Below are 20,995 nucleotides of genomic sequence, written 5' to 3'. Positions count from 1 at the left end.
ATATTAAGTTTCTAGCTAGCTATTAAGAGGAAAGAAGTCTGGTTTGCTATGGCAAGTGGAGTGATTGGCCATTGGAATGTGCTGCCCAGGGAGGTGGTGGAGTCACTGTCACTGGAGGTGTTCAGGAGGAGACTGGATTAGGTGCTTGGTGCCATGGTTTAGTTGATTAGATGGTGTTGGGTGATAGGTTGGACTCAATGATGTCAAAGATCTTTTACAGCCTGGTTAATTCTGTAACTTGGAACAAAGCCACTTCCTTTATTAGCAGTTTCCCCCATTCATGGTTATCTTTGTTGTAGCCCTGCAACTGAAAGGTCTTTTCCAGCCTGGTCTATTCTATTCCATTCCATTCCATTCTATTCCATTCCTGTTTTCAGTTCACACTCTTACCACACTCAGCTATCCCCCACCTTTGCTAACACTGACACTGATGTAGCTGCATAAGCTGCAAACCACCATCATTACAAACAGAGTCTGTCTGGAAAGCAAGCAATTGTAAGTCTTTATTGCAAACCAGCTCCTCTCTTCTACAAGGTGTGCCAGTGAAAGTAAACACCTGTGAGCAGAAGTCATGAACCACAAACTGATTTAATTCAAACTCCAAGGGAAAACATACTGCAGGAATAAAAACTCCAGCTACACAGCAATTACGAATCAGGAACCCACTTATGAGCTTGGAAAAGCATCTGGGACCTCATGAGCAAGTGTTGAGGCTTGAGTTGTGGGGGGCAGGGAGGGAATAAGCCAAGTCCTTCAGCAGCACTGCAGGCAGAGCTCTCCTACTTGATGTACTTCTCCATGAACTTCTTGTGGAACTCTGACCGCAGAGTGTCGTTCACAAACCTTTTGTCCTTCTTGGTTTCATCCAGCCCCTTGGCACAATTCTTGAAGACAACATCATCATCCCACCTGAAAACACAAGGGTTGCATTTCAGTAAGCTCACAGCAAAGTCAGGTGTGATGGGCACCAACACATAAAGAAAGCCTGGCCTCCCCTTTAACTGTACTGAGAACAAGTGTGGTGTTAAGTATGAAGGATTAAGTATGGTATTAAGTTTAAACAGACCTGTTGTCCTAATCCAAGTCATCTCCTACATGCTTGTGAGTCAGAAGCAAGATCATAGAATCAATAAGGTTGGAAAAGACCTCAGAGATCATCAAGTCCAACATATCACCAAACACCATCTAATCAACTAAACCATGGCTTCAAGTGCCACCTCCAGTCTCCTCCTGAACACCTCCAGGGATGGTGACTCCACCACCTCCCTGGGCAGCACATTCCAATGGGCAATCTCTCTTTCTATGAAGAACATCTTCCTAACATCCAGCCTAAGCCTCCCCTGGCACAGCTTGAGACTGTGTCCTCTTGTTCTGGTGCTCCTTGCCTGGGAGAAGAGAACAACCCCCACCTGGCTACAACCTTCTTTCAGGTAGTTGTAGACATCAAGAAGGTCTCTCCTGAGCCTCCTCCAGGCTAAGCAACCCCAGCTCCCTCAGCCTCTCCTCACAGGGCTGTGCTCCAAACCCCTCCCCAGCTTTGTTGCCCTTCTCTGGACACGTTCCAGCAACTCAACATCTTTCCTAAACTGAGGGGCCCAGAACTGGACACAGGACTCAAGGTGTGGCCTAACCAGTGCTGAGTCCAGGGGCAGAATAACTTCCCTGCTGCTGCTGGCCACACTGTTCCTGATGCAGGCCAGGATGCCAAGATGAGTATCAAACAGATTACAGGTTATCTTTACAGACAATAATGACCATTTGAGCAGAGAAGAACAATCCCCTGGAATCTAATGGCCCTAAGTGTGCTAATCACAGCAGCAGCTGGAACAAGGACTGTATTCAGTACAAGGCTGTTATTTGTCAATTCTAGTCACACTGAGAAGCCCAAACAGACTGCCCAAACCAGCTAGAGTTTAAAGGGAAGCATGACATCCAATTTGTTGAGAAACTTTGGTCCTGTTATGTTTTATGACCAGTTTCAGGCACACACAGCTGTCAATCCCTTTGTCTCTGTCTTTAAACACAAAGCAGCAGGACAACTTGTTGGGTGGCAGGTTGGACTTGATGATATCTGAGGTCTTTTCCAACCTTATTGATTCTGTGATTTATTCACAGAAATGCACAAGACAATCACAACAGGATGAGCAGAGGGCTGGAGCACCTCTCCTGTGAGGACAGACTGAAGGAGTTGGGGCTGTTCAGTCTGCAGAAGAGAAGGCTCCAAGGTGATCTAATTGTGGCCTTCCAGTATCTGAAGGGGGCTACAAGAAGGCTGGGGAGGGACTGCTCAGGATCTCAGGTAGTGATAGGACTAGGGGGAATGGAATGAAGCTGGAGGTGGGGAGATTCAGGCTGGAGGTGAGGAGGAGGTTCTTCCCCATGAGAGTGGTGAAGCCCTGGAATGGGTTCTCCAGGGAAGTGGTTGGGGTGCCGTCCCTGGAGGTGTTTAAGGCCAGGCTGGCTGAGGCTGTGGCCAGGCTGATCTAGTGTGGGGTGTCCCTGCCCGTGGCAGGGGGGTTGGAACTAGATGATCCTTGTGGTCCCTTCCAACCCTGACTGATACTAACAGGCATCAGTGCCTGTGACAAGATCTGGGGAAGGAAATGAAAGCCAGTGGCAGTGAGGACATTTTCAGCCTCTGAGGAACAGGGGGCAGTAAGAGGATGGGTATCACAGCATGGATTTCACAGCACCTCCTTTTCACTTTGAAGTTTGCTTGAGGCTGTGCTGGGCCAGTCAGGTTGAGCAGTGGATTACCACTCAGGATGTTCTCCATCCGAATTCTTTCCTCTTCAGCCTTTTGCTCTTGTTCCTGAGAAGCAGAAATGGATGTGTTACTTTTCTGGGTGGTTTTTCCCCTCCAGCTGGCAGAGATAAACATTAATTAGCTGTGAACACACACACACACACAAACAAAGCTTTAATGCCCAGCTCAGACTTCTCAGAGTGTTTGACACTTGTGAGTAAAGACAGCAGCAGAGACATTCTAAAGAGCTTAACACTGCTAATGAACTGTCAGCCTAGCAACACTCATGCCTGCTCTACCTACCTCTGAGCTTGCATTAAATATTCAGTTAAATTCTAGTTTTACCATTTACATATTTATTATATTAAAGCTCAGTACAGATGAGAAGATTTTCTTCATCCTCATGAGAAAAAGAACACATTATACAGAGCAGCACTCTGAGCTGGGTCAATAACTGGCTGCAGGGTTGAGCCCAGAGAGTGGTGGTGAATGGTGCCACAGCCAGCTGGCAGCCAGGCACCAGTGGTGTGCCCCAAGGATCAGTGCTGGGCCCCATCCTGTTCAATAACTTTATTGATAATCTGGATGAGGGCATTGAATCCATCATCAGTAAGTTTGCTGACAACACCAAGCTGGGGGCAGGAGTTGATCTGCTGGAGGGTAGAGAGGCTCTGCAGAGAGACCTCGACAGGCTGGACAGATGGGCAGAGGCCAAGGGCAGGAGATTGAACACATCCAAGTGCCAGGTTCTGCACATTGGCCACAACAACCCCATGCAGTGCTACAGGCTGGGGTCAGAGTGGCTGAGAGCAGCCAGGCAGAGAGGGACCTGGGGGTGCTGGTTGATAGTAGACTGAACATGAGCCTGCAGTGTGCCCAGGTGGCAATGACATCCTGGCCTGCATCAGGAACAGTGTGGCCAGCAGGAGCAGGGAGGTCATTCTGCCCCTGTACACTGCACTGGTTAGGCTACACCTCGAGTACTGTGTCCAGTTCTGGGGCCCTCAGTTTAGGAAAGATGTTGAGATGCTGGAAGGTGTCCAGAGAAGGGCAACAAAGCTGGGGAGGGGTTTGGAGCACAGCCCTGTGAGGAGAGGCTGAGGGAGCTGGGGTTGTTTAGCCTGGAGAAGAGGAGGCTCAGGGGAGACCTTCTTGCTCTCTCCAACTACCTGAAGGGAGGTTGTAGCCAGGTGGAGGTTGGTCTCTTCTCCCAGGCAACCAGCACCAGAACAAGAGGACACAGTCTCAAGCTGTGCCAGGGGAGGTTTAGGCTGGATGTTAGGAAGAAGTTCTTCCCAGAAAGAGAGATTGGCCATTGGAATGTGCTGCCCAGGGAGGTGGTGGAGTCACCATCATTGGATGTGACTAGGAAGAGACTGGATGGGGTGCTTGGTGCCATGGTTTAGTTGGTTAGATGGTGTTGGGTGATAGGTTGGACTTGCATGTGTCCAATCTCATGCCCTTGGACTCTGCCCATCTGTCCAGCCTCTCCAGGTCCCTCTGCAGAGCTCTCCTACCCTCTAACAGCTCAACTCCTGCCCCCAGCTTGGTGTCATCTGCAAATTTACTAATGATAGACTCAGTCCCCTTGGAAAAAAATCTGCCACTGCTTCTCACCAATAGAACTTAGAGCCAGCTGCAGTTATATCCCAGTGGGATGGGAGAAGCTCTCTAAAGCATGGCACAGCTTCAGGAGAAGCCCTGTAATGCCTGATGAAAACATGTGTGCCAGCAAAACTCACCCCTACTGCTGTATCCATGGAGCCTTAAACACAAACAGCAGCAGTTAGAAGCTATTAACACAAACTGAAGTTTTGCCTTTGCAAACCTAGCTTCAGTCCAACATCTGCATTCCAGCTTCACTGGTTATCACCACCCCAGGAAGTAAGGAAGCACAGGGAGCAAAAGTATTTGCTATGGAACAGTAATTTTGCCCTGTATTAGAAATACAAATTCCTATCAGACAGCTTTCCTCTGGGGATTGCAGACAGGAAACACAGGCAGCCCCTTCTGCACAGCAAGCCAGCGAGGCCCTGCTCTGCAACATGGCCAGAGAAGGGCCACAAGGATGAGCAGGGGGCTGGAGCTCCTCTCCTATGAAGGCAGATTGAGAGAGTTCGGGATGTACAGTCTGGAGAAGAGAAGGCTCTGAAGAGACCTAATTGTGGCCTTCCAGAATCTGAAGGGGGCTACAAGAAAGCTGGGGAGGGACTTTTGAGGGTGTCAGGGAGTGACAGGACTGGGGGGAATGGAACAAAACCAGAAGTGGGGAGATTCAGTAGCATAAGACTAAGCAGGATTCAGCTCCAGATTGAGACACCTACATCTAAGCATAAGGAAATAACTTTTGATAGTGACAGAGCAGGGGAGCAGGCTGCCCAGAGAGGCTGTGAAGTCTCCTCTGGAGACTTTCAAAACCTTGCTTGACATATCCTGTGCAAGCTGATCTAGCTGAACCTGCTTAGAAGCGGGAGGTTGGACGAGGTGATTTCCAGAGATCCCTTCTGGATCCTGTGACTCTGCGATCTGCTTTTTCCCCGCCTTCCCCTTACCTCCTTGTACAAAAGGGACAGGAGAAAGGAGCAGAGAAGTTAGACTTAGCCAAGGCCAGCCAGAGCACGTTATCTCTCCTGAGAGAAGCAAACCAGCCAGAGAGCAGAAGAGGGAAGGGAAGGATTGTCCTGGTACAGCTCCTCTTATTCCAGATATTTACCCAATAATTTGTTTAGAACAATCTTTTGTTTTCCTTTTCACCCCCAACAGTGACTTATTTCTATTTTGCTGCTTTTCTGCTCAAAATCTGTGGCTGAGCCTGAAACCACCACAGGATGGCATTTCAACACATCTTAGGAGGCAGGCTAATGCTGAAGACTTGGCTTGAAGATCTGAAAAGATTATTTAGCTTCACTAAAACCTCCCCAAGAAAACACTCCAGATTGAAAAAGAAGGTAATAGTTACTGAGTTCTGTACCTCAGAAACAAGCCATGGAGGAAATACTCAGTGTAACTCACAGGGGTTTAAAGCTGACATTGACACTGCAGCTGAGTTAGCCATCTTGGCTGGAGCTGCAGAGGCCCCCATTTTCCAACCAAAAGGAGTTTTCATTAGGTTTCAGAAGTTTCCACATAAAGCCTGCACTGCCCACCCCTCCAGGGAAAGCCAACAGGCTCCAGGGGCTGGAGCATGGGTTACAGTATCACAGGATCACCAAGGTTGGAAGATACCTCAAAGATCATCAAGTCCAACCTGTCACCACAGACCTCATGACTAGAGCATGGCATCAAGTGTATCATTCAAACATAGCAGACACAACCATCACAGCTGTCTGAGCTTCACACCTCTGAGGCAGGATCAGCCACAGCTGTTGACAACCTAAGTGACTCTGGCTGTTCCAAAGCCTACATTGCTCTTTTGTGTGAGGGAACAAAGGTAGAACAGAAAAGGAACAGAATAGGAACAGAATAGAATTAACCAGGTTGGAAAAGACCTTTGTGACCATCAAGTCCAACCTATCACCCAACACCATCTAATCAACTAAACCATGGCACCAAGCACCCCATCCAGTCTCTTCCTAAACACCTCCAGTGATGGTGACTCCACCACCTCCCTGGGCAGCACATTCCAATGGCAAATTACTCTTTCTGGGAAGAGCTTTGTCCTAACATCCAGCCTAAACCTCCCCTGGCACAGCTTGAGACTGTGTCCTCTTGTTCTAGTGCTGGTTGCCTGGGAAAACAGCTCAACCATTGGCCATTGGAATGTGCTGCCCAGGGAGGTGGTGGAGTCACTGTCCCTGGAGGGGTTCAAGAGGGGACTGGGTGTGGCACTTGAAGCCATGGTTTAGTTAGTCCTGAGGTGTTGGGTGCTAGGTTGGACCTGATGATCTCTGAGGTCTTTTCCAACCTTATTGATTCCATGACTTTACACAAAAAGTGGTCCTGCAGTCAGCTGGATGACTAAAATAGTGGGCAGTAGTGTCCTCCCTACTCTAGTCAGGAGGTCTGTGGTGACAGGCTGGACTGGATGATCTTTGAGGTCTCTTCCAACCTTGGTGATACTGAATACTGAATACGGTCACTTCCAAAAATCACTTTAAATTGCAGTTTGCAACAGACAGCAGCATGAACTCCCATGTACTTCATCTGAAGGAAAAAGGGATTTACAGAAAGGGCTAATAAAATGCTTTGCCAGCAATGCCTTCTTTCAAAGCCATGGAAAACCAGGCACAGTCTAACCTGAACACAGCCCTAAGCCGACATATGGAAGTGATTTGCCCTGGCCAGTTCCTTTTTGCCCAAGCTGCTCCACATCCTGGAATGGGTTGTCTAGGGAGGTGGTTGAGGCCCCAGCCCTGGAGGTGTTTAAGCCCAGGCTGGCTGAGGCTCTGGCCAGGCTGATGTAGTGTGGGGTGTCCCTGCCCATGGCAGGGGGGTTGGAACTAGATGATCCTTGTGGTCCCTTCCAACCCTGAATGATACTGTGATACTATGATCTTGGTCTTTGCCATAAATGTAGGCTTAGGTTCCTTACTTTCACCAAAAAAATCCCCAGGAAAGAGAATCCCAAGCACCTGTAGAGCCCCCACTGCTGACTGTAGATGTCAGCCTCTACTAGAGCCCATCTGCCACCAACCAGCCCCAGAATACAAAGAGCAGGTGAGGAGCATGCAATAGTGTGCAGGGCTGCAGAGAACTAACTCATTTCTAGGAAGAAACAAATGTATGGGAGAACAGCCATGAGGGTAACTGGGGGGGATGGAAACAGAACCAGAAATGGGTAGACTCAGAGTGGATGTTAGGAAGAAGTTCTTCCCCATGAGGGTGGTGAGACCCTGGCACAGGTTGCCCAGGGTGGTGGTGGAAGCTTCATGCCTGGAGGTTTTTGCAGCCAGGCTGGATGTGGCTCTGGCCAGCCTGATGTAGTGTGAGGTGTCCCTGCCCTTGGCAGGGGGGTTGGAAGTAGATGATCCTTGAGGACCCTTCCAATTCTATGATCCTCTGATCAAAAGGAGCCTGCCTAAGAGGCAGTAGGTAACACAGGTGCTGCACTGACTACTCGACAGCCTTCAGCACCCTCTAGTGACAAAACAACTGCAGAGCGATTCACAGCCTGGGCTGGGTTGGGAGGGAGCCTCAAAGGTCATCTTGTCCAACCCCCTTGCAGTCAGCAGAGACACCTCCAACCACATCAGGCTGTCCAGGGGCACATCAAGTCTGATCTTGAATGTCTCCAGAGATGGGGCCTCAACCACGCAGCTGGACAACCTATTCCAGTAGTTTACCATTCTCACTGTAAGGAACTTCCTGCTTATGTCCAGTCTAAATCTACCCCTACTCAAGTTTAAACCACTGCCCCTCATCCTGCCACTACAAGCCCTTCTAAACAGTCCTTCCCCAGCCTTCCTGCAGGTTCCCTTCAGATACTGAAATGTAGCTATAAGGTCTCCCTGGAGGCAAGGAGATGAGTGACACTTTCAGACATCAGAGAATCAAAAAGGTTGGAAAAGACCTCAGAGATCATCAAGTCCAACCTGTCACCCAACACCTCAGGACTAACTAAACCATGGCTCCAAGTGCCACCTCCAATCCTTTTTGGAATACCTCCAGGGACAGTGACTCCACCACCTCCCTGGGCAGCACATCCAATGGCCAATTACTCTTTCTGGGAAGAACTTTCTCCTCACCTCAAGTCTAAACTTCCCCTGGCACAGCTTGAGACTGTGTCCTCTTGTTCTGGTGCTGCTTGCCTGGCAGAAGAGACCAAGCCCCTCCTGGCTACAAGCCTGTGGAAAGCAGTAAGGTCTCCTCTGAGCCTCCTCCTGTCCAGGCTAAGCAACAAACTCTCTCTAAGCTTCTCCTCACAGGGCTGTGCTCCAAACCCCTCCCCAGCCTCATTGCCCTTCTCTGGACACCTTCAAGTGTCTCAATGTCCTTTTTAAACTGAGGGGCCCAGAACTGGACACAGGACTCAAGGTGTGGCCTAACCAGTGCTGAGTACAGGGGCAGAATGACTTCCCTGCTCCTGCTGGCCACACTATTTCTGATGCAGGCCAGGATGCCATTTGCCTTCCTGGTCACCTGGGCACACTGCTGGCTCATGTTCAGCCTATCTAGAGCAAAAGATTACAGGGAGGTATGAAGGCCCCATGGGAGCTGACTTTCCAAGTGCTGAGAAGACTGACACATTATTGCTCATTTTTGTGACAACATTCTTCCCAACAAACTCCTTTGTGTATAACCACATGAAAAACAGTTCTGGTCTTATGCTTGCAGCTGGTGCCCCCTGCCAAGGCAACAGCACCAACACTGTGGTAGAGTAGTTACTGTGTGAAACCTGAAGAAGAAGCAGCAAAACCTACCCACTTTTGTTTCATAAGACTCAAATTTGCTCCTTCATAAAAGGCATTGAACAAATGAAACTGCATTGGGATAGTCTGTAGCTCACTCATAACACTATATGGTTTGGTATGACAGCTGTTTTCAGCAGTACTTGCATATGAAAAGCAAGGGTTAGCTTGACTCACTGCCTCTGTGAAGTGCTGGGGGAGTGAATACATGTTGCAGTGAGTAGAATGCTCTGCATGGCTGCTGAAGAAAAACATTCTTGACAATAATTATTAGACAGAACCCATCAACCCTGAGAAGCATTTGGAAGGGCATTTTGTCTGCCAGTTCTCACTCATCCTAGGTACTTGAGGCACACCAACATCAGTCTGCAAAGGAGCTGATGCCCTTTCATGGGAGGAATTTCACCTTACCTTCCGGGCTTGCTCCTCGGCTCGCTCTTTCTTGATCTTCTCTAGTTCAGCCAGAAGAGCTGCAGTGTCATCATCATCACTGTCCTCCAAGTCCTCATCTTCATCATCTTCCTAATGGCCACAGGTGAAAACAAGCAGCAGACAGTTAGCTACATTAACAAAACCGGTCCTGGTCTGCCCAGGTAAGGCTGGAATAGAATACAATAGGAATAGAACAGAACAGGAATAGGAATAGGACAGAACAGGATAAAATAAACCAGGTTGGAAGAGACCTCTGAGATCACTCCATCCAACCTATCATCCAACACCACCTAATCAACTAACCCATGGCACCAAGCACCCCAGCAAGTCTCCTCCTGAACACCTCCAGGGATGGTGACTCCACCACCTCCCTGGGCAGCCCATTCCAATGGGCAATCACTCTCACTGTGTAGAACTTCCTCCTGACCTCCAGCCTGAACCTCCCCTGGTGCAGCTTGAGACTGTGTCCTCTTGTTCTGGTGCTGGTTGCCTGGGAGAAGAGACCAACCTCTGCCTGTCTACAACCTCCCTTCAGGTAGTTGTAGAGAGCAATAAGGTCTCCCCTGAGCCTCCTCTTCTCCAGGCTAAGCAACCCCAGCTCCCTCAGCCTCTCCTCACAGGGCTGTGCTCCAAACCCCTCACCAACTTTGTTGCTACACCTCCTGTGTCCAGAGTGTCCAGCCCAGTAGGTGGACATAGGAAGCTGTATATTTCATACCCATAATATCCTGTGCCCTATAAATCTACCTGCAAAGTCATTCTCTTCCTCTTTCTTCCCTCTCTGCTCCCATGGGAGATGCTCCCTATTGGGTAACGCTGGGGGAGCTATCTCAAGGCCTCTTGGGTTTGACCAGGCCTAATGCCAGGAGGAGAAGGGGAAGGGGGCAGGCTCTGACCTGGCCAGCCTGAGACCAGCCTAGCAGTGGGGAGGGGAAGAAAGAGCCCTGGGGGTTTTGGGTATACCCTCAGGTGGGGAGGAGAGAAGTGTTTGGGAGGCTTTTGGGTGTGCTGTAGGGGACTCTTTTGTCACTGTGCTTGTAGCTCCTGTAAAACACTTGCTGCTTTGCCATTTGAACTTTCCATCACTTCTGCAATCCATTGGTGTGAGTGTCATTCTTTTGCCCCTCTCAGGGGGCAGGCCAGGACCTGCCTTAGGTTGGACACGATGATCTTGAAGGTCTCTTCCAACCTGGTCTGGTCTGGTCTATTCTATTCTATTCTATGCTATTCTATACCAGGACAACAGCAGATCCTGAAGGCAGGATAGTGAATGGAACAGAAGACAGGGCCAAAGGTACATACATCAGTAAGAGGATCATCTGCATCAAGGTTTGCTGCAGGAATCTGGTCTAGGCGAGGCTTCTTCGACACAGAAGATGATGTTGTGTGTTCTGTGGCACAGGATTGGAAGAAAAAGGCAACTCAGTTGCTTCATTCCTTTAACAGCATCTGATGTCAGAAACCAGAAATGTTCCCAGACAACACCTGGCTTTAGAGAGACAAGTTCATGCTTCCCTCTTCCTCACTCTCTAATCTGAATGCCCATGCTGAGCTCTCCCCTGTGGGTCTCCTCAAGGGAAACAACAACATCCCCAAACATACAATTTGGCCTCCAGTAGTTTGTCTTTTCTCTTTTTCCCCCCCCCAAAAAGAAAAAGCTGTGGAGAAATATCCTTATTGTGTGTATATACATATATATACACACACACACACAACTGTAAGGTTCCTGCTGAGGAGCACCCCAAAGCACTGCTGTGGTCTGCACCACATCTGCTTTCATTTTCAAAGGTGAGAGTCCCACAACACCTTCACAACTAAACCTGAGCTACCTAAATCCTCTCAAGCTTAGCATTAAACCCCAGCATTTCACAAAAAAAAAGGCTGTTGATTGCCATTTCAATTATTACTTTGCTATACCTCTTACATACTTCAGTGGCAGTGTAGGCTGGGTGTTCCTGGGCTGCCCCATAAGTTACACCTCTGGTGTTTGGTGTCCACCCAGCAGGTGGACACAGGAAACAGCACATTTCCACCCATAAATCCTGCACCCTATAAATCCATCTGCAAAGTCACTCTCTTTCTCTTTCTTCCCTCTCTGCTCCCATGGGAAATGCTTCCTATCAGGTAAATGGTAGGGGAGTAGCTCAGGCCTCTTAGGCCTGTTTAGGCCTAATGCCAGGATAAGAGGCAGGGGGCAGTCTCAGACCTGGCCAGCCTGAGACTAGCCTAGCACCAGGGGGGCAAAGGAGGAGCCCTGGAGGTTTGGGTGCACCCTCAGGTGGGGAGAAGGGAAGTGTTGGGAGGCCTTTGGGTGGGGTGTAAGGGACTCTGTACACATTGGGATACCTTTGCCACTGTGCTTTGCAGCTTCTGTAAAACACCAATTGCTTTTCCACTTAAACTTTCCATCACTACCCAATCCACTTGGGTGAGCTTCATTCTTTTGCCCTTCTTGGGGCAACAGAGGATCTGCCCTGCTCTAAACCAGGAGAGCCTCAGAAATGGATGCTGTTGTTGTTGCACTGGTGCTGTAACACCAGAAGATGAGTATTGACCCTGCTCCTTCCTCTCTTGATTGGCCAAGTACAGAGGAAAAAAATCCCTTTCATTAACTGCACATATGTACTGCCAGCTCATTACAATCTTTCTGCATCAGCTGGCCTGCATGACAGCCTACACTCTTCTGATGGCTGGCCCAGACTTCAGCCAGCAGGAAGCTGACGTGAAAGGCAGTGGGACATCCCCTTGCAGGTCAACAGCTCCGACCTATTGGACTGATACCCTGAATTCTACTCTCTTGGTACCCTGTCTGCACCCTACAAACTTCTCACCACACCAAGTTGTGTGCAAGAGCAATGTCACACACAGCTCTCTCTGCTTTCACCTCTGGTTGGTCTGTCTCTGTTCTTCTCTCTGGCAGCGACTCGCTCCCTCTCCTCCAGCTCCCTCCTGAAGTCACGGTTCCGCACCTCCTCAGGAGCATCCTGAGTGGCCTGTCTGAAACAACACCAGGGGGCAGAAAGAACAAGCTCAACTTCACAGTATCACAGTATAACTTAGGTTGGAAAGGACCTCAAGGATCATCGAGTCCAGCCTGTCACCACAGACCTCATGACTAGACCATGGCACCAAGTGCCACGTCCAATCCCCTCTTGAACGCCTCCAGGGATGGGGACTCCACCACCTCCCTGGGCAGCACATTCCAATGATGAACGACTCGCTCGGTGAAGAACTTCCTCCTCACCTCGAGTCTAAACTTCCCCTGGCACAGCTTCAGACTGTGTCCTCTTGTTCTGGTGCTGGTTGCCTGGGAGAAGAGGCCAACCCCTTCCCGGCTACAACCACCTTTCAGGTAGTTGTAGAGGGCAATGAGGTCACCCCTGAGCCTCCTCTTCTCCAGGCTAAGCAACCCCAGCTCCCTCAGCCTCTCCTCACAGGGCTGTGCTCCAAACCCCTCCCCAGCTTTGTTGCCCTTCTCTGGACACCTTCCAGCAACTCAACATCTTTCTTAAACTGAGGGGCCCAGAACTGGACACAGGACTCAAGGTGCAGCCTAACCAAAGCAGAGTACAGGGGCACAATGACTTCCCTGCTCCTGCTGGCCACACTATTCCTAATGCAGGCCAGGATGCTATTGGCCCTCTTGGCCACCTGGGCACACTGCTGGCTCATATTCAGGTAGCTGTCGATCAGCACCCCCAGGCCCCTCTCTGTTTGGCAGCTCTCAGCCACTCTGTCCCCAGCCTGTCACTCTGCATGGGGTTGCTGTGGCCAAAGTGCAGCACCTGGCACTTGGACTTGTTCAATGCCATCCCATTGGACTCTGCCCATCTGTCCAGTCTGTCCAGGTCCCTCTGCAGAGCCTTTCTGCCCTCTAACTGACCAACATCTGCCCCTAACTTGGTGTCATCTGCAAACTTGCTGATGACTGACTCGACCCCCTCATGCAGATCATCAGTGAAGATGTCAAAGAGGACAGGGCCCAGCACTGATCCCTGGGGATCCCTGGCTGCAGGAGACAAATAAATCCTACAGTGAACAGGCAGCAACTGAGAATAAGAAATGGGCACCACATAGGGTGTTCTCAGTTCATCAGTGCCCCCCTTCATGTATGCATCACACACAGCCACACAATGCCACACACACATCCTCCTTCCAGTGGCTCTCAAATTCATTAAGACCCTACCTAAATTCCTACAAAACCAGGATGAATAATTTTATCTTTCATTGCTATTTCTAAATAGGATCATAGAATTGTTAGGGACCTCAAGGATCAGCCAGTTCCAACCCCCCTGCCACGGGCAGGGACACCTCACACTGGATCAGGCTGGCCAGAGCATCATCCAGCCTGCCCTTAAAACCTCCAGGGATGAGGCTTCTACCACCTCCCTGGGCAAAACCCTTCCAGTGTCTCACCACCCTCATGGTGAAGAACTTCTTCCTAACATCCAACCTGAATCTACCCATTTCTGTTTTATCCCATTCCCCCTAGCCCTATCATTATCTCACTACCCATCTTCTATCCTCCAGCAGTCCAAGTCCACTGTCACTGTAGACATCCAAGAGCATTCTGGCTAACATTCTGGCTAGCTTTCCTCACCATTCTATCATCCCAAGATGCTGCTGCAAACCCAGCAGATCATACTGCCCATAACCCTTCTCCTCTGCCAGAGGGGATAACCCAGATCATAGTAGTATCAGTCATGGTTGGAAGGGACCACAAGGATCATCTAGTTCCAACCCCCCTGCCATGGGCAGGGACACCCCACACTAGATCAGCCTGGACAGAGCCTCAGCCAGCCTGGGCTTAAACACCTCCAGGGATGGGGCCTCAGCCACCTCCCTGGACAACCCATTCCAGGGCTTCACCACTCTCATGGATAATCTCCAATGACCATTCACAAAAAAGAAAAAGAAAGAAAAAGCTGGGAGAAGAGGCAAGAGGCCAGCCTCAGTGAAACACACTGCAAACAGATGTTTCCCCCTCCTCTATCTAACACATGCTGGCCAAAAGCAACAGACTAGTTATATTTATTTACATTATTGCTGTCTACAACTACCTGAAGGGAGGTTGGAGCCAGGTGGGGGTTGGTCTCTTCTCCCAGGCACATCTAAGTGCCAGGTCATACACTGGCCACAACCCCATGCAGTGCTACAGGTTGGGGTCAGAGTGGCTGAGAGCAGCCAGGCAGAAAGCGACCTGGGGGTATGGATGAATATTAGGCTGAAAATGAGCCTGCAGTGTGCCCAGGTGGCCAAGAAGGCCAATGGCATCCTGGCCGGCAGCAGAAATAGTATGGCCAGCAGGAGCAGGGAGGGCATTGTGCCCCGGTACTCAGCACTGGTTAGGCCACACCTTGAGTCCTGTGTCCAGTTCTGGGCCCCTCAGGTTAGGAAGGAGGTTGACTTGCTGGAACGAGTCCAGAGTAGGGCAAAGAAGTTGGTGAAGGGCTTGGAACACAGCCCTGTGAGGAGAGGCTGAGGGAGCTGGGGTTGCTTAGCCTGGAGAAGAGAAGGCTCAGGGAAGACCTTCTTGCTCTCTACAGCTACCTGAAGGGAGGTTGTAGCCAGGTGGGGGTTGGTCTCTTCTCCCAGGCAACCAGCACCAGAACAAGAGGACACAGTCTGAAGCTGTGCCAGGAGAGGTTTAGGCTGGATGTTGGGAAGAAATTCTTCCCAGAAAGAGAGATTGGCCATTGGAATGTGCTGCCCAGGGAGGTGGTGGAGTCACCATCCCTGGAGGTGTTTAAGAAGAGACTGGATGGGGTGCTTGGTGCCATGGTTTGGTTGATTAGATGGTGTTGGGTGATAGGTTGGACTTGATGATCTCTGAGGTCTCTTCCAACCTATTCTATTCTATCCTATCCTATCCTAGTCACACTAAGTTCCATGCAAAAAGCTCTGAATTTTCTGTGGGAAATCTTGAAAAGAACTAATGAATCAAAACAAGCAGCAACTCCTTTCACCTTTCTGTGAACCCAGAGCTGGAAATAAGAGTGGCTGGAAGAAGCCCAGACTTGAGCCATTCCAAACACAGTGTGTGCACAGCCTGTCCTTATGATGGAGTATTTAATTAGCTTTTGTAACTGAAAACCTGAGCTTGGAATCCCTGACACAGCTTCAAAATCCACCCCCCCCACTCCCTGTGTCATTCAAGCAAACATCAGTGGGTTTGGAACACTGAATGTTTCAGGCAGTGATGCAGTCTTGGCAATTTAACAAAGACAACTTTGTATCAGGTATCTGGGAGAAAGCACAGGAGACACTTAATGCTCTCTCCATCTCTCACCCTCACACACACAGAGGGATTTGTTAAAACACACACTGTACACTCCTGTACATAGCTCTCCCCACACAATTCTTCCAAAGCCAGAGGCTAGGCTTCCAAATCCCACTTCTGTTCAAAGAAACGAAGCATCAGCATTTTCCCCCAGAACAACAACAAGCATCTGACTGCACTTTTCCTGCTGTTGATCTTAGAATCAGAGAATCAATAAGGTTGGAAAAGACCTCAGAGATCATCAAGTCCAACCTGTCACCCAGCACCTCAGGACTAACTAAACCATGGCTTGAAGTGCCACCTTCAATCCCTTTTGAACACCTCCAGGGATGGTGACTCCACCACCTCCCTGGGCAGCACATTCCAATGGCCAATCACTCTTTCTGGGAAGAACTTTCTCCTCACCTCCTATGAGGACAGACTGAAGGAGTTGGGGCTGTTCAGTCTGGAGAAGAGAAGGCTCCCAGGTGACCTAATTGTGGCCTTCCAGTATCTGAAGGGGGCCTACAGGAAGGCTGGGGAGGGACTGCTCAGGATCTCAGGTAGTGATAGGACTAGGGGGAATGGAATGAAGCTGGAGGTGGGGAGGTTCAGGCTGGAAGTGAGGAGGAAGTTCTTCCCCATGAGAGTGGTGAAGCCCTGGAATGGGTTGTCCAGGGAGGTGGTTGGGGCCCTGTCCCTGGAGGTGTTTAAGCCCAGGCTGGCTGAGGCTCTGGCCAGGCTGATCTAGTGTGGGGTGTCCCTGCCCATGGCAGGGGGGTTGGAACTAGATGATCCTTGTGGTCCCTTCCAACCCTGACTGATACTATGATAGTCTCCACCCTCTGACAGTTCACTTCCAGAAGCAGGAACAAGCATCACTGGAATGAAACCTCTCTGATAACATGCTCCATCTCCTAGGTGTGCTTTTGTGACACACACTTTCAGCCCCCTCATTTAGCATCACCACTGAGTCCCTGGTGTCTTCTCAGTGTCAAGCACCTCAACACCTAGGGTGAATATTCCAGGGCTGCTCATAACAAAGAACAATTCCTAGGCTGTTCAGCTCTAGGACAAAGCCACCAATACTAACCTGTATTTGATTTTAGTATGAGAGGGAAGGTCTCTGCTGGAGTACTGCTTGGAGAGCTGACTTAAGTCTCCTTCGCCTTTTCCCCTTCCTCCTCTGGCGGGTTCAAAGGTTGGCCTCGCTGCTGTGGTCATTGTCACTGCAACAGGGAAGAGCAGCTGTTACTACAACTTACAGTGAAAGGCAGTCCCCAAGAGCTACTTTGCTACCCAGAACTGCAGAAGCAATGACAAGTCCCACTGCAGAATACCAGCCCCCACTCAACTCACGATCCCTGCAATTTAAGGAGCTTTTCAGTGTCAGAATCGCTTCAGATCTTCAAAACAAAGGCTTTCCCAGCATGCTGAAAGGGCAATACTCAGGCTCCCACAAGAGTCTTTACACAGCTGTGAAGTAAACAAAACCAGCCAGGAGATGCTCTCCTATCCTTAAGGCAAGCCATACAGCCTGGTAACTAAACACTTTCCACTCCTGAAAAACCACAGCCAAAAATCATAGAATCAGTAAGGCTGGAAAAAGACCTCAGAGATTATCAAGTCCAACCTGTCACCCAGCACCTCAGGACTAACCAGGACAAACCATGGCACCAAGTGCAACCTCCAATCTTCTCGTGAACACCTCCAGTGATGGTGACTCCACCACCTCCCTGGGCAGCACATTCCAATGGCCAATTACTCTCTCTGGGAAGAACTTTCTTTTCACCTCAAGCCTAAACCTCCCCTGGCACAGCTTGAGACTGTGTCCTCTTGTTCTGGTGCTGGTTGCCTGGCAGAAGAGACCAACCCCCACCTGGCTACAACCTCCTTTCAGGTAGCTGTAGACGGCAAGAAGGTCTCCCCTGAGCCTCCTCTTCTCCAGGCTAAGCAACCCCAGCTCCCTCAGCCTCTCCTCACAGGGCTGTGCTCCAAACCCCTCCCCAACTTTGTTGCCCTTCTCTGGACACCTTCCAGCAACTCAACATCTTTCCTAATCTGAGGAGCCCAGAACTGGACACAGGACTCAAGGTGTGGCCTAACCACTGCTGAGTACAGGGCACAATGACCTCCCTGCTCCTGCTGGCCACACTGTTCCTTATGCAGGCCAGGATGCCATTTACCTTCTTGGCCACCTGGGCACACTGCTGGCTCATGTTCAGCCTACTGTCAACCAGCACCCCCAGGTCCCTCTCTGCCTGGCTGCTCTCCAGCCACTCTGACCCCAGCCTGTAGCACTGCATGGGGTTGTTGTGGTCAATGTGTAGTACCCAGCACTTGTTAAATGCCATCCTGTTGGGCTCCACCCATCAGTCCAGCCTGTCAAGTTCCCTCTGCAGAGCTCTCCTACCCTGAAAATGACAGCCCACAGAGAATCAGCCCTCTATTAGTCCTCAAATTGTATCAGGTATCATCACCAGAAATGCTGGCTAACACTGACCATGTCTAGGGTGGTGGTGATAATCTAACACTGACCATGTCTAGGGTGGTGGTGATACTTACATACTGAGGAAGATCACACAAATGGAATGCTCCAGCCCTCATCATCATGGGCCTGCTAAGTTCTCCAGCACAACACAACACTGCAATCAGCACTATGGCACTGTCCTTAGGGACTGACCTGTGGAGCTTCAGCTTGCCAGCAAAGCCTTCTGAAGGGCTAGAGTTAGTGTCTCCCTGGCAGCACAAGGCTGACAGCTTTACCCTTATGTAACCAAAGTGCAATTAGAAAGCTCACAGAAATGCAGCAGTTTTCATCAGCTCTCACTTAGAAACTGCAGGAGCCCATGCACCACCACCACCATGTCCTAAGGAGAGGACTAGCTGACACCCAAAATCACTACTATCACTTCTTTGTGACAAAGGAGCAAACCAGATGCCATCCAGCCTAGCCAAACAGACACCCTGTCAGCATGCACTGTGTTCAGCGCTGCTGGGCAGGAGCTAGAGGTCCTGAAATCCCTAACTACTGTGCCAAGAGTTTGAGACAGTTAAGCAGTGCCAAAACCCCTGCATGGTCAACCAGCACCATCTTAGATCTGCTATCTGCAACTGTGTTAACTTTTGCTTCATCCACACACACATCCATTAACCAGGGACTACAGATGTGCAAGACTGAGGAGAGAGACAGCTGCAGAGCTTCACAAAGGCACTGGTGCTACCCACCAGAAGGCTGGATATTAACAGATGACAAGAGAACATGTTACATGCTTTTGGGACACACAAATTAAAGTTATTTATGCTCTACTTGCATTATTTTGGGCTTCCCCCCCCCCCCCCCCCCCCCCCACTGTCAATGAAATCACAAAACACACAGCTTCACTGCTAAAATGACAAGATAACTTGTTGCTCAAAGTGGCATCCTATGAGACTGAACTCAGCTCCTGCCACTGAGCTACTACTCAGAGAGAGAAACACTAAAAAGAAGTGAGGCAGTCAGCTGGAACTCAGCAAGTCATTTTAGCTCTGTCTTGGCACAGCTCTGCCAAATAGAGTAGAATAGAACAGAATAGACCAGACCAGGTTGGAAGAGACCTTCGAGATCGAGTCCAACCTATCATCCAACACCACCTAATCAACTAACCCATGGCACCAAGCACCCCATCAAGTCTCCTCCTAAACACCTCCAATGATGGTGACTCCACCACCTCCCTGGGCAGCACATTCCAATGGCCAATCTCTCTTTCTGGGAAGAACTTCTTCCTAATATCCAGCCTAAACCTCCCCTGGCACAGCTTGAGACTGTGTCCTCTTGTTCTGGTGCTGGTTGCCTGGGAGAAGAGACCAACCCCCACCTGGCTACAACCTCCCTTCAGGTAGTTGTAGACAGCAAGAAGGTCTCCCCTGAGTCTCCTCTTCTCCAGGCTAAGCAACCCCAGCTCCCTCAGCCTCTCCTCACAGGGCTGTGCTCCAAACCCCAAGAAAGCCACTTGCCCTCAGAACTCCTCTGGGCTAATTACATGGAACAGGAGGAGCCAATGAATTCAGGTGAAGAAGTACATCTGATGTGGCTGCACAGCCTCATGAAGCATGAACACATTCCCTGGAAACTGTCTCTGCTTCTCCTAAGCCAGTCTGTGTTTGGTTTGACCTTACAGGACCCAGTGTGAAACCACTCAGAAAACGTCACACTGACCTGGGCGGCTTCAGGAACACAGCCCTGGGGAAGCTCCTTTAGTGCTACACGAAGGTAGAGCAAGCCACACAAGGGTCATCAGCCAAGAGAATGGTTCTGGGCTGAGTCTGGAGCCTTGGCTGCGCCAGTGCCGGCCGCTCCTGACCGCCTCATCCCCGAGGGACCCCCCAGCTGGAGGAGCGGCTCTGGCGACAAGGCGCCGCAGCATCACCCCACAGCACCCTCGGCTGGCGGCAGGCGTGCGGCTGGAGCGCCGGCACCCCCCTGCGCTCCCTCACTGTCCCCCGCCGGGCCTGGAGCTCCGCGGTGCGGCCCGCCGGCTGCCCCCTTAGCCCCCAGCCCAACCACCCTCCGCTCTTCCCTACACAAGCGCTCCCTCTCGCCCGCTCCAGCATCCCCCCAGGACCCTCTCGGTGTCCCGGCCTCCGGACACGCCACAGCCCGCCCCCTCCTGCGGACCTCCCCCCGGTACCATCCCCTGGGCTGCCTTTCTCCCCCTCACGGACCCCACCGCAGTGCCCCACCCCGGCGCTCCCTGCGTCTCCTCAGGCCAAGCCTGCCGGCTGGCTCAGACCCCGCCGGCCCGGGTACTTACCCCTCAAACTCTCCCCACCCTGCGCAACCGGACCCTACAGCGCCATCATTCCGCCCAGCGCCCACAAGGCACCGCGCGGCACGCGCAGGGACGAGCGCCGGAAGCCGCCGGCAGGGGCGGGGGGAGCGCAGGGAGGGCGGGGGAATGGCGCGCGAGGGAATGGCGCGCGAGGGGGGTGTCCGCCATGACGGTTACCGAGGCGGAAGTGGTGGCCGTGGCGGCGCGGCTGCCTGCCTAGCAATGGCGCCGTCCTCCCGCCCTTTTCCTCCCGCCCTGTTCCTCCTCAGACAAAGGTGCGGGGAGCTCCGCTCGGAGCGGGAAGTCTGGGGCTCTTGCAGCTCGGGGTGACTTAGAGCCCCTGAGCCTCCTCTTCTCCAGGCTAAGCAACCCCAGCTCCCTCAGCCTCTCCTCACAGGGC

General features: G+C 50.9%; 1 protein-coding gene across 1 annotated transcript; it reads right to left on the bottom strand.

The window, feature by feature from the left end:
- Positions 1 to 479: 479 nt before the first annotated feature.
- On the bottom strand, positions 480 to 20,664 carry CWC15 (CWC15 spliceosome associated protein homolog). The gene is made up of 7 exons (XM_068145475.1): positions 20,578 to 20,664; positions 16,878 to 17,013; positions 12,410 to 12,522; positions 10,828 to 10,916; positions 9,505 to 9,615; positions 2,694 to 2,812; positions 480 to 909 (listed from the first exon to the last, which is right to left on the bottom strand). Exons 2-7 carry the CDS (start codon positions 17,006 to 17,008, stop codon positions 780 to 782), a joined length of 693 nt encoding a protein of 230 aa, XP_068001576.1. The 5' UTR covers positions 17,009 to 17,013; positions 20,578 to 20,664; the 3' UTR covers positions 480 to 779.
- Between the last annotated feature and the right edge of the window lie 331 nt (positions 20,665 to 20,995).

Source organism: Melanerpes formicivorus, unplaced genomic scaffold, assembly GCF_026170545.1.
Source record: "Melanerpes formicivorus ecotype bairdi unplaced genomic scaffold, bMelFor1.0.p_v2 SCAF_1, whole genome shotgun sequence".
In the NCBI taxonomy this organism is placed as follows: Eukaryota; Metazoa; Chordata; class Aves; order Piciformes; family Picidae; genus Melanerpes; species Melanerpes formicivorus.
This window is presented reverse-complemented; position numbering and strand designations above follow the sequence as displayed.